The following is a 14,766-nucleotide window of genomic DNA, read 5'->3' as shown; positions in this document are numbered from 1 at the left end:
TATATATATATATAAAACTTATCGTTTATCAAGCCTTCTTTAAAATTAATACTATTTGAGTGCTTTTAATGAACCATTCCGCAATACGGAATTGGAAGAAAAAGATAATAATCCCTTTTTTTTTCTTTTGAAATCAGGTTTTATTTTGTTTTAAACAAAGTGTTAAATATAATATTTGTCGCTTTTAAAAGTAATAAGGCTATTATTAAGTATAACTGCAAAAACTAATTATTATCATTAAATAATTGAAAAAAATATCCACTATCTTTCAAAAGATACCAGAATAAACAAATAATAACTAAATTAGGAGTATACTTTTATATTTTACTTTTAAACTTAACATGAAAATAAAAGCTTAGTATCAAAGGGAGTTCTTTATCAATATAAATGAAAATATCACATTTGATACTATTTAATATCATTAGTTAGCAGTATTCTTTATACAACATTACTGTAAATTTATTACTAAAAGTAATGATGTCTATTTTATTTTCAATTGAACAAATACATATTTTTATTTTTCACTTAAAGGAGCATGTAAAATGTAATTTTTTTTTTCTATTAAAACATATTTTGGAATGATGAAAAGGTCTAAAAGTGTTAAATGGGCTACATTTGACATTTTTAGTCCTGTACACATCAAATAATGAATAGTGAAGTAAAAGTATGTTTTAACAATAAAGTATAAACTTATTTTTTTCAATTTATTAACCTGCTAAATAAAATTTAAAAAAGCCTCTCATTCCCATTTATGCTTGTCCTATAATTACATTTTTTAAATAGTTTTAAAAACTATCAGAACACAGTCTGTGATGTTCTGTATTTTTAAGGACATTATAGCTTGACTTTAAATATACCAACATCAATTACTTTATATAAAAAATTATTTTTGTCAAAGAGCAATAAATATATATACATTTAAAAATCACATTTTGTAGGTGTACATACAATAACACACATTTGTGGTTAAACTCCAAATTACAAAGATTTAATGGAAATATTTATTTTATTTGGCTTTATTTAAGCTGAAGGTATTTATCTTATCTAAATAATGGAAAATTTAGTTATTTAAAAGACATTTGCTTTGACTTAAATCATGGTTTAAACCAACCAACTTTGCTACAATATTTGAAAGTTTCAAATTCTGCATTTTAATTTTTAATGAAATGATGTTTCAAGATGGTGTAACTTACATTTAATTGTTTTCATTTTTTAAAAGAATAAGTTTTTTTCTTCAGATGCTGAAGAGGAAAAGAAAAAATTAGAGCTTAAAGAAGGTGCAAAAAAAGAATTGGATGATTGGTATGCTTTATACAAAGAACAGATTGAAAAATCTAAATTGAATAATAGGTGAGTTGTTTAGAAAATCTTTTGGAAACTGGGTGTTACTTAATGTTCTTGTTAGGATATTTTATAGCTTGAAGTATTATATAATTTAAGAACATTTGTATTTTTGTTTTGGATAAGAGAAAAAAAAGTTTTTTTACTACCATGAACTAAATTATTAAGATTTACTTTTGTATTTAAGCTTTATAATAAGAATAAAAACAAGAAATTGTGTTGTGGAATTCACATTGTACATCACTTTGAATCTGCAAAACACTCTCGTAGTAGGAGGTCTTGAAAGAGTTTTAATGAAACTTTCAAGTTCTTCTTTAAAGTGATGTAAAATTTGAATCTTTGTTATTATTTACTTTCATAGTTATTTAAAAAATTTTAAATCAAATGTTTTTATATGAATCTTGTCCCTTCAAATTTATTCCTGTTCCTTGTGCAGTTAATAGTTAAGTAGTTAATTTGTTTTAAATCATAATTTTCAATATTTTTATATAAAATATTTGATTGGAATGTTTCGATTTATATATTGCTTAGTGTAGTGTTTTCAAATTTACTAAGTTTCCTATGTTTTATTTCATTTTTCATTGCTAGTTTTTGTTTTCAAAGCATTGTTATGTGTAAATGCAGCTGTTTTGCTCGAACGTACTTTTTTAGTCTTTAGTTCTTAGTTTCTTGTGCATTTATGATGCTATGTTTTGTGGTTGCTGAAATCATTTTGTTAAAATCTTGCTATCTTTATAATTTCTTTTTTACTATGCTAACAGGGAAGAATCTAAGTAAGTTCACTTTTACTTCTATTTTCTATCTTTAACGCTCAACATTGCTTTGTATGGCTTCATATCTTCAGCTTAAGTTTAAAAATTTTAAAAAAATTTTATGGTTTGTAGTTAAGCTTTTAAAATGTTTAAGTATTGATATGTAAGAAATAAGATTCTGTATAATATTTTAAGGTGAAAATGCTAACACTTTTTATAAATTCATCTGTTTAGAGGTCAATCAGAAAGGGAATTAGATCTGTTTAGATATTTTTCATTAAAATTGTGAATAAAGTTAAATAAAGACCCCTTCAAAAATTTTCTTGCTACTTAAACTATTCCTTAGCCGAATCCAATATATTTAATATTAAGATTCCAATTTGTTTGTATTTCTACATTATAAAAAGTAATTTTCATAAGTGTTAAAACATTTACTTCATGCTTGAATAGCAAAAACACCTTTAAACGGAATAGAAAAAACATAGGTAAAAAAAGTGTTATGCAATTTTTTTATCCACTCTCAATAGGCAATTTTATAAGCAATTTGCTAGACTTAACTCTTACATAATTAAAAAAAAAAAATACTCAATCTTTTGCTCAATTAATTTTTCTATATTTGAAAATTTAGTTAAAATACATAAATAAGTTAAATAAATAAAAATAAAAAAATTTGTTTTTCACAGTATACTTACGTAGCTATTTTTCACAGAATTTGAACTCTTAAGAAATACCAGATTTACCTCTGTTATAGATAAAGAAAATTTCATTTTTAAAACATTTCTGTTCAGAGAATGAGATGTAATTAATTTCTTAATCAACATATGATTGCAGGTGTTTTGTTAATTGTAATTATCAAATCAGGAAATACACTAGGAGCTGGTTTTCTAAATCGAAGGGACTTCAATTTTTAATCTTAATGAGGCTCTAATTTATAATAAAAGTTGCATTTTTGTCTTGTTTACTCTGTTTATAAAACATTAAGTGAATTGATCTAGTTTTTATTGAAATCATCGCAGTCGGCATTTTTATCTAAGCTGTAATCTCAACATAATAAAATTTAATCTATCTATGGAAATTTTTATTGAAATATCAATGTATGCAATAATATTTGTTGAGTATTTAAATTGATGGTTGGTGTTTGTGTTATAAATATTCGTAATCTTTCATTGTTAAGATAGTCATCACTGTGCATTGTTTGATATTTGTAAACTGCTTTTGTATCTTCCATCCATATTAATGTTAAATGTCATCCCGATGTTCTGATCTCTAAATCATTGTTGTCTGATTGTTTCTTTTTCAGTGTCTTTTTTTTTTTAATTTGATAATGAACATCTTATTTTTAGTTTAAACTTACTACTTTTTTATTGAAGTAATTTTTTTAAAAATCAGTAATCATATCACAGAGGTTTTATGCTTGTACACAAAATGTTTCTTGGATGGATTGTTTTTAAAATGCAGGCATGTCATTATTCCTTCGATTTGCAATTTTCCTTTTTTTATTTTTTTATCCTCCAATTTTTATTTCTGAGAATGTGCCAAACATTTCCTACTGTGCACTTTTCAAAATTTATAGAAGCTTAAAAGAATCAACTTTAAATCCCTAGATGAATGAAGATGAAATTCTATACTTTTTAACTTGCTTCATAAATGGGGTCGTTAATAAAAACTTTTTCAAATGCTTCGTGTTCTGTCTTTAATCATCTATCAGAAGTAAATTCTCCCTCTAGTACCAAGTTTTTTTAAAAATATCGTAATTAATCCTTAACCAAAGGTGACCCATCCGAGACGAAACCTATATTGTTTTTTCATATTTTACAAGTTGAAATTGCATTTCCGAACAATTTACTTTGTAATCATCAATTAAGTTTTTTCTTTGAAATTACGAACTGATTGTTTCATAAATCTAATAAAATTGAATTATGTTTAATAATTATATTTTGAATTATATTTATTACTTAAATTTTGAATTATATTTATTACTTTTAAAATAATATAGTTGAAATGCTTGCAACACAAATGTAAAATTTATCCTTTTTCGTAATTAAAAAGTTGATAAATTTCATTTCAAATTCGTAAGGCACATAACGTAAAGAGAGGAACAGGAAAATACAAATTGAGAGAGTATGTGCTAAGGTTACTTAATCTGTGCATTTATATTCCATGAATGTATAATTTTACAGTGCTTTTAAAAATTCCTTTTATTAACTTTAAAGCAAATGAAGTGTCTATTTCTATTTCAAAACCGGCCACTTGACATTGTGTTACATTAGCAATAATTTTATCTATCTATATTTTATTCTTAAATTTAATATGCATAATTCTGGAAATCATATGAAAAACCTCTTTTATTCTTTGGTAAAATTGGATTTTTTGATGAAAATCACCATGTGGGTTAGGTTTTTTCATAAAAACTGATTTTATTAAACACTCCTTTAATCCTAATTTAAAGTATTATTACTTAAATCACCTGAAATTAAACTTAAATTCCTTTTTAAAATTTTTATTCTTTTTTTATATATATTTCTCGAGTTTGTGGTCTTGTGTCTGAAAATCTTTTTATAATTAGATATTTAAACATAATTATAGACTATATAATAATACTAATTAGCATTAGTCATTGACTTGTGTTAAAGCTAAAACTTATATTAAAAATATTTTAGTTTAAATTTAACAAAAATTTCTACTTTATTTAAAATTTGAATAATATTGTTGGTAGGTGTTATTAAAATTGCGCTTAATTTTTTTTTATAATATCATATATAAATTTATTTTCAAGTTTGCAGGATTAAATTTTAATTGTTCTTTTTAATAATAAAATAGAAATTCATAAGTAGCAAATAATTAAATAAATCATTTTTAAACTTTTAATAAGACTTTAATAAAAGAAAAAAAAATATATTTTTCTCTAATTATCTAATTTGTTAATATGACATATGTTAATGATTCAAAATTCCTAAACTTAATAGAAAAAATGTTATGTTAATACTCTCTATATATATTTATATATATATATTTTAATTATGCCCCTTATAACAGCTTTTGTTTTTAATCATGTGTCAAAATATTTTTTAAAAAAATAAATATCATAGTTACAATTTAAAAGAAAATTTATTTCTGCTTATTTATTGAAAAAAGTATCAAGATTTGAATTACTTGTACTATGTGTGAATTTACAGTTAATACTTTTAACATAAATAAAAAATTGCTTAAGTATTATTTGGTGTCAAAATTTTAACTTACATTTGTCATACCTTTATAAAAGCTGCCAACCTGGAACTACTGGCAGTCCATAATAATTACAATCATTACATAAAATAAGAATAATTATCAGATAGGAACTACCAGAAATCCTGGTGGAAAGGTATTTAAAATATTCTAGTCTAGCCTCAAATGAAAGCTGTAGCAGTATTTCAACTGGTAATGACTTCCTTGCTATGCATTTCCACCAGAAATGTACTTTCCCCGTGTTACTTGCTCTGCAACCTTCATAAACTGATGGACTGCGCTTGTCTAGAGAGCTCTGGCCTGTAATCTTTTCTAAGAGTTTATGGAAACACGACTGGAAAGCTGAGGACTGAATGGGCCATCTATCTTTTTTCAGTCACACTCTTGTTACTTTTTAGTTTTCCTGTTATTTGTTTTCTGGTGTCAGAATTGTCTTTTATTCACATTATTTCAAATTAAGAAAATATATAATTACAATGGCAGTGGTTTAATAACTGAGCGAACAAATATTTTTTAAGATTTTGCTGTTACTGAGATGTCCTCTACACTTGAAGGATTCTAGTTCCTCCTTGCTAACCTGTGGTGAATTATATAATTGCAATTTCATTATTTTATCTGTTCAGTTACTAAATATTTTTGAATATTTTTTTTGTTCCATTTTATTCATAAGTGCACTCTATTGAACCAAGTGAACTAAATTTTAGCGGTGTAAGTATCTTTAATGCTTGAAAGTGTTTTACAAATTTCGTAACTAGTAGATTTATTGGATATCAATAAAAAAAATTATATAAATATCAATTAGTTAAAGAAAACAAAATTTATACTTTCTGTTGGTTAACAAAGTCTGAAGCTCTTTTTTGTCTATATTTGTTTATATTCGATTCGATTATGTGCTGTGGTAGTCAAAACCATTTTTAATTAAATCTTGAAACATAAATTCAGCTTCTATTTTGAATATTTGAGAACTCCTGGGTAATAACTTGTGGATTTTACAGGTCTGCTTTATGCTTGAAATTTATATTAATTAAATTTATATGTTCTTTAATGTAATGTTTCTTTTTGTTGTTGTTATTTTTCTAACATATATTGAAATGTGTTTCAGAAATGCTGAGAAAGAATGGATTGCCGATAGAGATGCGGAGTCACCCGGTCAAGAGTGGGAAAGAATCGCTCGCCTTTGTGACTTCAACCCCAAATCATCCCGAAGTACCAAGGATACCTCTCGCATGAGGTCTATCATTCTGCAGCTTAAGCAATCGCCAATGCCACCCCGCAAATCCTCTTAATGTGCAAATTGTCTAATCTTTAATCTTTTTTGAACTTTTTTTTTCAGAGCTTAGCTCTTGGCAGTATAGATCTTCAATACGATTCACTCGTGAAAAGTAATATAAGAGCATTCCATGTAAGATATGTTGAAAATGAATTTTGATGTTTGAAAACTCATTAATCCTCAGTTCGTTTACGGAACCTGCTTTTTTTTTCCTCCTTCCCAGTTGGCATTTAATGCGCTATCATTGTGTACGTTACTTGTGAATTTTAGCATTTCCAAATACTTTTTTTCTATTTTTATTAAGCTCTGTTGGATATACTGTTTGGATTGGCATGCAAAAAAATTCTGTTAAAATTATCCTACTCATTGTTGAATTATGATTATTTATTTTGAATGTTATTTAGAAAATGTCTTTACAAAATATAATGTTAATAATAGTATTTCTTTCAGTAGAATTTGTAGCCATATATGAATAAAGTTATTGGACCGTAATAAGTCTCTTTGTCTTATTTATAATGCTGTAAATAATTAAATACTTCTAATGTTATTGTCTTAATAAAGGTGATAAAAAACAGGGTGCGTAGCGTTTGTAAAAAGTACTTAAAGGTGCTTTTTTGGGGATTTTGTTTTTAAAAGCTTTTAAAGGTGCATTTTTCAGCTGGCGTTTCTAAAAAGTGGTATTTTTTCCCGAATAATTTTTTTTCTCCCTTCAGTGATATCTGGTTGATCCCATGCAATTCACTAAAAATGGAGTGTTTGCTACGTTCACGCGGCCTTCATGTCGTACCCACGTTATGACTTGCGCATGCACGCACACTTGAAACCGAAACCTGAGTGCTCCAATTCGGATGGAGAATATCAGATCCTTATGAAATGTTTTTCTTTTTAATTTATTTTAATTTTATTATTGTTTATTTTATTTTACTTCTAACACTTTTTTGACGTAGGGGGTACGGGTACTTTTGTTCTGAGTTCAGGGTCAAGTTGAATTTACTCGATGATGTGGGAAAGTAATGATTGTTTCGATTTACGTATGTTTCTTTTTGGGTTTTTTTTTTTAAAGCTAAAACTGTTTATAAAAAGTTTTTGTTTTTCAATGATATCACTGATTGAATAAAAAATTTTTGAGTGCTTGAAAAGTTTTGTAAAGTGCTTGAAAAGTTTTTAAAAAGTGCTTATTTTTGATTCAAAGATTTGGCTATGCACCCTGAAAAAGCTTACCTTGGTGAAGAATTCGATATATTCAGAGTTTTGGTTGGAAAATGAATTCATGTAACAGGACTCCCATGGGTCAGAGAAAGCCTGGAATTGTCAGGGAATTTTATTTTGCCTCTTTAAAACGGGAATAATCGAAGAAAACTGCAATTAAAAAAAAATTTCAGAAAACTTCTACTTATCCAGTCTCAGATTTGTCAGTAACAGTAATCAGTTATTGAGATTCGATGTAAATAAATTTAACATCGATTGCAATTATTTGTTATAAAAATTTCACATTTTATTGAAATTTTTATTGACCAAACTATTGGGACCATATTTTCCAGATATATTTTGGGGTTCAGAAATCCGAACCCTAGGAAAAAAAGCTATATTTGTTCAGAGAAAGTCTGTTCTTGTGTCTGATTTCATAACTTGAAACATCATCTGCTTTTATTAATCAACGTATTTGAGTTCACCCCCCTGGAACCATTAAGATTTGAATCTTAGAATGTGAAGATCAGATCAAAAGTTATTTGGGCTGGTCCGTTTTTATTTTGCGCACTATACCTATTACGTCATGTACCATTTTAACAATTTTATGTGTTTTAGTAAGATAAATTTTTAATATACATTTTACTTTGGATTTGTTTTTAAAACTTTTGTACAGCTTGTGGACTTCAACCATTAACCCCTACATTCAATTCCGACTATCTTGTGTCAAAACGAAGTTTTTAACATTGCTAACCTAAGAAAATAATTAACTTTTTTTTCTTCATATTTATGTTTACAAAAACATTTTGGTAAAAATAAATTAAGCATATGAAACGATCTATTAAATATAAAAATTGGAGTACAACAGTAATGTAGACAAGATTTTGGATTTTTTTTCCTCCAAAAATTGAGTCACCATATTTTTTTCTTCCCAGAACATATATTAACTTCCGAAGATGCTAATTTGCCCTGCTTTGTGAAAAGATATTTTCCATTTGTTGAAAAATCGTTTTAATATTTTAAAAAGTACTGATATTGCCCACCAGTACATAAAAATAATTTTGACGTACAATTTATTTTGGAAAATACAGGAATGAGTTTTTTCCACTTTTTATCAGATTTCCGCCTTTCATTTTTTTTTCAAATTTCGAAAGCAAATGAAATAAAAGCGGTGGATTTGCAGTGAAAATATTTATTTGCTCATTCAATTAATCTTGCAAATTTTTATTTATTATTGCTGAACAAAAACAAGCCATTTAGAAATTCCTAGTACAGAATGTGCTAATATCTTGATGTATATCTATGTATAATACTAATAGTTTGCTCTCCTGTACTTATTAAACCAAATGCAATGTCACATGTCATTCGCGAGTCACAGTTTGCCGCTCACGGTTTTAACCCACCAATGCCAACCACAAACCGCAGAAAGTACCACAGTAGTTGCAGTTAAAAAGAAGCCTGATTGGTGATACCAAGTGACTTTAAGGCAGAGGGTTCGTTTTTTGTTGTTTTACAGTGACACCATCTATGCCCAAAAATACGACTTCAGCCACACACTCGTTAAAGCCCGTTTATGGGATCGTGGGCCCATTCATACATCCATCATCCACAGATCGTAGTTTCGACCTGAATCAGAGAACGATTAATCTCTAATTCGATACCCCAGAGGTACAATTTGTTATAGGAACATGGAGGACTTGGTAACCCAACAGATTTAGCGTGCACCAATCACCATTTACTACACGGAAAGTCTTCTTCCGGTGGGGATCGAACTCACGACGTTGTGAACGTTGGTCCAACGCTCTAGCAACCAGGCTATCCCTGCCCTACTAGATTTACGTGAGTGATTTAAGAGGACTATATCACGAGAGAAATGCATCCTGGCACATTCTCTTTCATCTGCATGGTGAATTTAAAGTAGAGAAAAAAATGAGCTCAGGTAAGCTACGAAATTACAACTGATGAAAGAAAAACATTTTCATACTATCAAAATGCAAACAAATGACAGGATTGCGCCAAAGAGTGAATCTAAATGACCGTTAGATTTCTGTCAAATGGCGAAATTGGTGCTTAAACATTTCATTTAAAATGATTTTGACCATAATGACATTTAAGTTATAAACAACTCAACGATAGAATTAAAAGACCTGAGATCTACACGCTTCATAAGAATACTTCGGTATACTTGGAGTTGCAAATGAATCAAGCAGAAAAACATCCATTTCTATGATTTTATTTGTTCTTTATTCACATTGTTTTGATTTCTTTGCATCGCATGCTTTACATTAAGGAGTATGCGAAATTTTATGTAGAATAAATTTATTATTATTTTATTACATGTTAACATTTTAAAAGCGTTAGCCCATAAAATGCGCGCTGAAGTTATAATATTAAACCTTTAGAATCAGTATACTGCCGTGCAATTAAGAAAATAACATACGTTTTTCACAATAGGTTTTCGAGAAACGTGACTTGACAAGTATTTTCTTTTCCTTGCCAATACTGCAGTAATACTTGCTTTAAAACAGAATTTCAGAAAAGTATTAAGAGAAATTGATTTCCGAAACTTGCAAAAAAGTATAGCTTATTATAGAAAAATAACGAATACATAAAAATCTTCATTTAAAATTTTTGTCGTTCTCGTTGATTTTTTTTATTTGAAATCATACACGTTTTCAAAAACTCGCATTATGAACAGCGTATGTTTGTGTAGTTAAAATGAACATTCTGAATCAGTCACTATACATGTTTTCAAGAAAGTTCTTTCATCAGCATTTCAATTCCACGCTATACGAAAAGTGTATAAGAATATTTATGTAGTTATAATAAACCAGGTAATACTGTAAGCATGTTCTCAAACAATTTGTTAGTATGAAACATTTCAATACTATGCAATTCGAAAAGCGTATTCAGTATATTTACCAAATGCAGTAAACATGTTTTCCAAAAAACTGTTTTTCACAGCATTCAATACCACGCAATACGAAAATTTTGTGTAATTATAATAAATATTCTAATTTAGTATACATATTATCGTTTTCAAAAAGTTGTATCGGTTCCAAAAAAGTGTTTCAAAAGTAGCAATTTTATACTACGCAGACACATTACGGAAAACATATAAGCGTATTTGTATAGCTAAAATAAATCTAATTTATAATACATGTTTTCAAAAACGTTTCTCAGTAGCATTTAAATACCACGCAATACGAAAAACGCATAAGCATATTTATTAAAAAGTTGCGTAATTGTAAGAGAAATAACATGACGCAATGAAATTTATCACTTGATTAAGCATCTTTTTTTCTACAAATCTTAGGTGTTAGGAATGATAATGAACAACGCTTAGAAACGTTTAAGAAAAAATAAATGCCTAACCTCGTGACACATTTGTTTTCCAATTATAGTTTTATTTTCTAAAAATAATCACGTTTTATTTGTTTCAGCGAAAAAGAGAGAAAGGAACTTTTTTTGGTAATATAAATATGTGCACAGAATATATAAAAATTAAGTCAGCTGTTTCTGTTACACACATGTTAAGTTTTACGAATTTCTTCGTCGACATTTCGACATTAATTATTCTATTATTAAACGTTAGTAGCAAAACTTAACTGACAGTTAAAATTGAATTCTTAATTGAATCTAAAAAAAATTCACTTGATGGCAATTTTTTTTCTGACATAAAATAGTTGCACCACCGAAGATTTATTCTATTATTTTTCTCTCATTTTCCAAGCATTGTTCCACAAATTGTGATTTTTTTTACATTACCTTAAAATTATGTATTATTAGTTTGGAATATAAAATAAATAAATATAGCACAAATAGTTTTTATTATTATTCAAAAAAGGATTCAGTAGAAGTTAATCGAAGAAATATATCTACTTGATAAAAATATAAATTTTCTTCTACTTTTTTTAATATGAAATGATTTTTTTCCCCTTGCGCTTTTTGGATATATTATTTGGTGAAGATATATATCAAAATTATTTTATTTATTTATTATATTCAACTCCGTAGTCTTGTAATTTTTAACCAAACCCAGAATGCAAGGGAACGCCTAGATCAAGCATTAGGACAAACTAAAAATTTGTGATTGAACTAAACGACATATGTTTTACATGCAGAGGAAAACCACGAAAATCTAGCACGTTTTGCCTGGTGCCTATAAGATTCCAGCCCATGATCCGTAGAATAATTTTTGTACAATTTTATCTCATTTCAAATGATAAGCAAATTCACAAAAATACTTTTTTTAATCTAAAAAAAGTCAGTTTTGCACTTTTGAATTAAAATTGAATTTAAGAATCATTGGTACAAGATCCGGGATAAGCTATACTGCGCTAAATGTGAAGAGAATTACGCTTCTTACGCAAGATTATCAACGGTTCTATTAACTAAATCTGATACGAGAAATCCTAAAAAAAGTGGAAAGATCTCTGCCTTTTTTTTGGGATCGTGGAATCTTTGCTTATCTGAATAATATAAAAACTAAAGACCAACCTAACGCAGTATAATTTTCTTCAAAAAAATAATTTATTTTATTTATTTATTTTTATTATTCATTTAAATAAATACTGAACGGAAATAATGAAATGTATGTACTAGAAANCAATTCGTAATGTGGTATGTATTACCTAGTCATTTATTATCCAATCGAATCTTCTTGCCTTTTATTTAAAAATATTTTTAATAATTTAAACAGAATTAACTCTTTAAAAGTATTTTATTTATATTTCACCGCTGATGACGAGTTTAAAATATTAAAAATTCGAGTAAGGAGTGCCAAAAAAAGAATTTCGAAGAAGAAAAAAAAAAGAAAACTAAATTAAAAAAATTTTTTTTTTGTAATGCGATTTATTTGGGTAGATGAATCACATTTGTAAGATGAATCACATTTGTACTTCGAGAAAAAACACGTTTTTAAAGTTAGTTTCAAATTTTTTTATATCAAATTACAAGAATTTAAGTTGAAATTGCATGAAATTGAACATTTTTTTTTAATGATGCTAAGGCCTACTCTTGCACACCTGCACACGGTGAATAGTAAAAAATTTCTTCTCTTAGCTACCATTTTAATATAAAAAATATCCTAGCTACTTTTAGTCCTGCAGTGGACTGATCGTTAAAACACGGTTCCCAGCAGGTCTCCAAAGTCAGCGTGCGGGTCAGCAGGCTGCGGTCAACGTGTGGGTGGGCGAACACTTGGATCAGTCTGTGTAGGAACCGAGGGTTTGCGATATTGGTCTTCGTTAAACTGTTCTACCGTAAAGTGCTCGACTTCACGTGCAGGTCGTCGGGCTACCGAAGCGGGGTTGCCATACCCTCTGCAGAGAATCAAAATTGTAATGGCATGTCTTCGGATCATCTTCAGGGATGTTTCCCAAACAGTCGCCAATAGCCCATTGTGCATTTCCATAGTGCAACGTAAGTGAACTACAACAACAACCCAGCTACTTCATTACAAACGTAAAACTAGATCTTAATTTTAATAATGTATTCTATTGTGCAGAGACTAGCTTTATTTCTTAGACTAATGTTTATAACTAAAATTTTCGTAGCACTTTTTACTTTTTGAGCTATTTGGTACATTCAAATAGCATCAGATCTTAAAGGGATAAACGATAATGATGTAGTATCTTAATGTGGCGTAACTACCACTACAAATATTAAATACCAAATCACTAGTATATAGGACATGTTAACTCGATTCTATCTTGAGGTACCTTTTGACAGATGAAGGTTGGCATAGTCTAATATTAAACTCCCCTCATTGGTGACCCGGACGTGATATGAACTAGCCAACATTGATGGATGGTTCACATTAAACAGTTGATTTGCTTAAAAATATACTGCTCAAAGAAAAAAAAATCCGGTGAAGTAAATAAAGTCTCCCGGTCAATAAACAATATTGAAAGGAAAAAAATGAGCGAAATGCTATAAACAAAAATAAGAAAAATAATAAGCAAAATGCTATAAAAAATGAAGAAAAAAATATAATGAGCGAAAATGTTATAAATATATAAACAGCATTAATCAACTAGTGGTAATCGTTCATCGAATTCTATCACAGATAAAATTTTAAAAGGGGAGTAATGTGGCGTAACTACCACTACAAATATTAAATACCAAATCACTAGTATATAGAACATGTTAACTCGATTCTATCTTGAGGACCCTTTTGATAGATGAAAGTTGGCATAGTCTAAGATTAATCTCCCCTCTTTAAAAATAATATCCCCCATCGGCATTGTCGTAAGTTTACCAACACTTAGTTTAAAATATTTAAGTTTTCGATTACTACTTTAATCTCTTTTATTTTCCTAAACCATGTCAAAAAAATTCCTTTTTTTAAATTTTTAATAGGAATAAGTTATATTTGAAATTGGCCTTGATGTGCTAGCTAAAACGAAAAACTATTCCTTACATTTCCTCAATATTTTGTAGTTTATTTCTTTTTTTTTTCTTTCTCAGCAATGATTAATTAAAGCATATGCTTAATTAATCACAAAGCATTTGCTTAAAGCATATTCTATTAATTATAAATTGTATAATTTATAAGGATAACAATTATTTTGTCTCAATTTCTAAAAGGTTTCGTTTCTCGATTTTGAGGGTTTTTTTTTCTCTAACGAAAAAATTATATCTTAATTTACCAACAACGAATTTTAATAATGTTGGTGAGTTTATTTAAATTCTAGATTCACGATAAAATCGTCATAATTATTGTATGGAAATTGTTTACAAACTAAAAAGAACTGGAGTTTTTTTTATACGCTGCATAATGTGGCATTGCGCATCATAAAATTTTTTTTTCTTTGTACCTGACATTATTTTCCTTTTTCACCTACTCTCAACCATAGAGTCTCAACAGGTAACGTAATCCAAGAAAAAAAATATAAATTTCTGACTTCATTTGTCATTTCAAGGTTTTCCAGTTTTTTTCATTCTTAGATCCACATCACGATTCCATTCTTTCCGCCGTGCATTCAA

The 14,766-nt window shown here is 28.0% G+C and overlaps 1 protein-coding gene across 1 annotated transcript in view; it reads left to right on the top strand.

Moving 5' to 3' along the window:
* LOC107454204 (clathrin light chain) overlaps positions 1–7,083 on the top strand; it is a 14,626-nt gene extending 7,543 nt beyond the window's left edge. Inside the window, exons 4-5 of the mRNA XM_016071314.3 lie at positions 1,239–1,350; positions 6,421–7,083. Coding sequence (XP_015926800.1) covers positions 1,239–1,350; positions 6,421–6,604 — 296 coding nt within the window. The 3' untranslated portion in view covers positions 6,605–7,083. The remainder of the gene's footprint in view (positions 1–1,238; positions 1,351–6,420) is intronic.
* The last annotated feature ends 7,683 nt before the right edge of the window (positions 7,084–14,766 follow it).

This window comes from Parasteatoda tepidariorum, chromosome 6 (assembly GCF_043381705.1).
Source record: "Parasteatoda tepidariorum isolate YZ-2023 chromosome 6, CAS_Ptep_4.0, whole genome shotgun sequence".
NCBI lineage: Eukaryota > Metazoa > Arthropoda > Arachnida > Araneae > Theridiidae > Parasteatoda > Parasteatoda tepidariorum.
The sequence above is the reverse complement of the archived record's forward strand: the minus strand, read 5'-3'. Positions and strand labels throughout refer to the sequence as shown.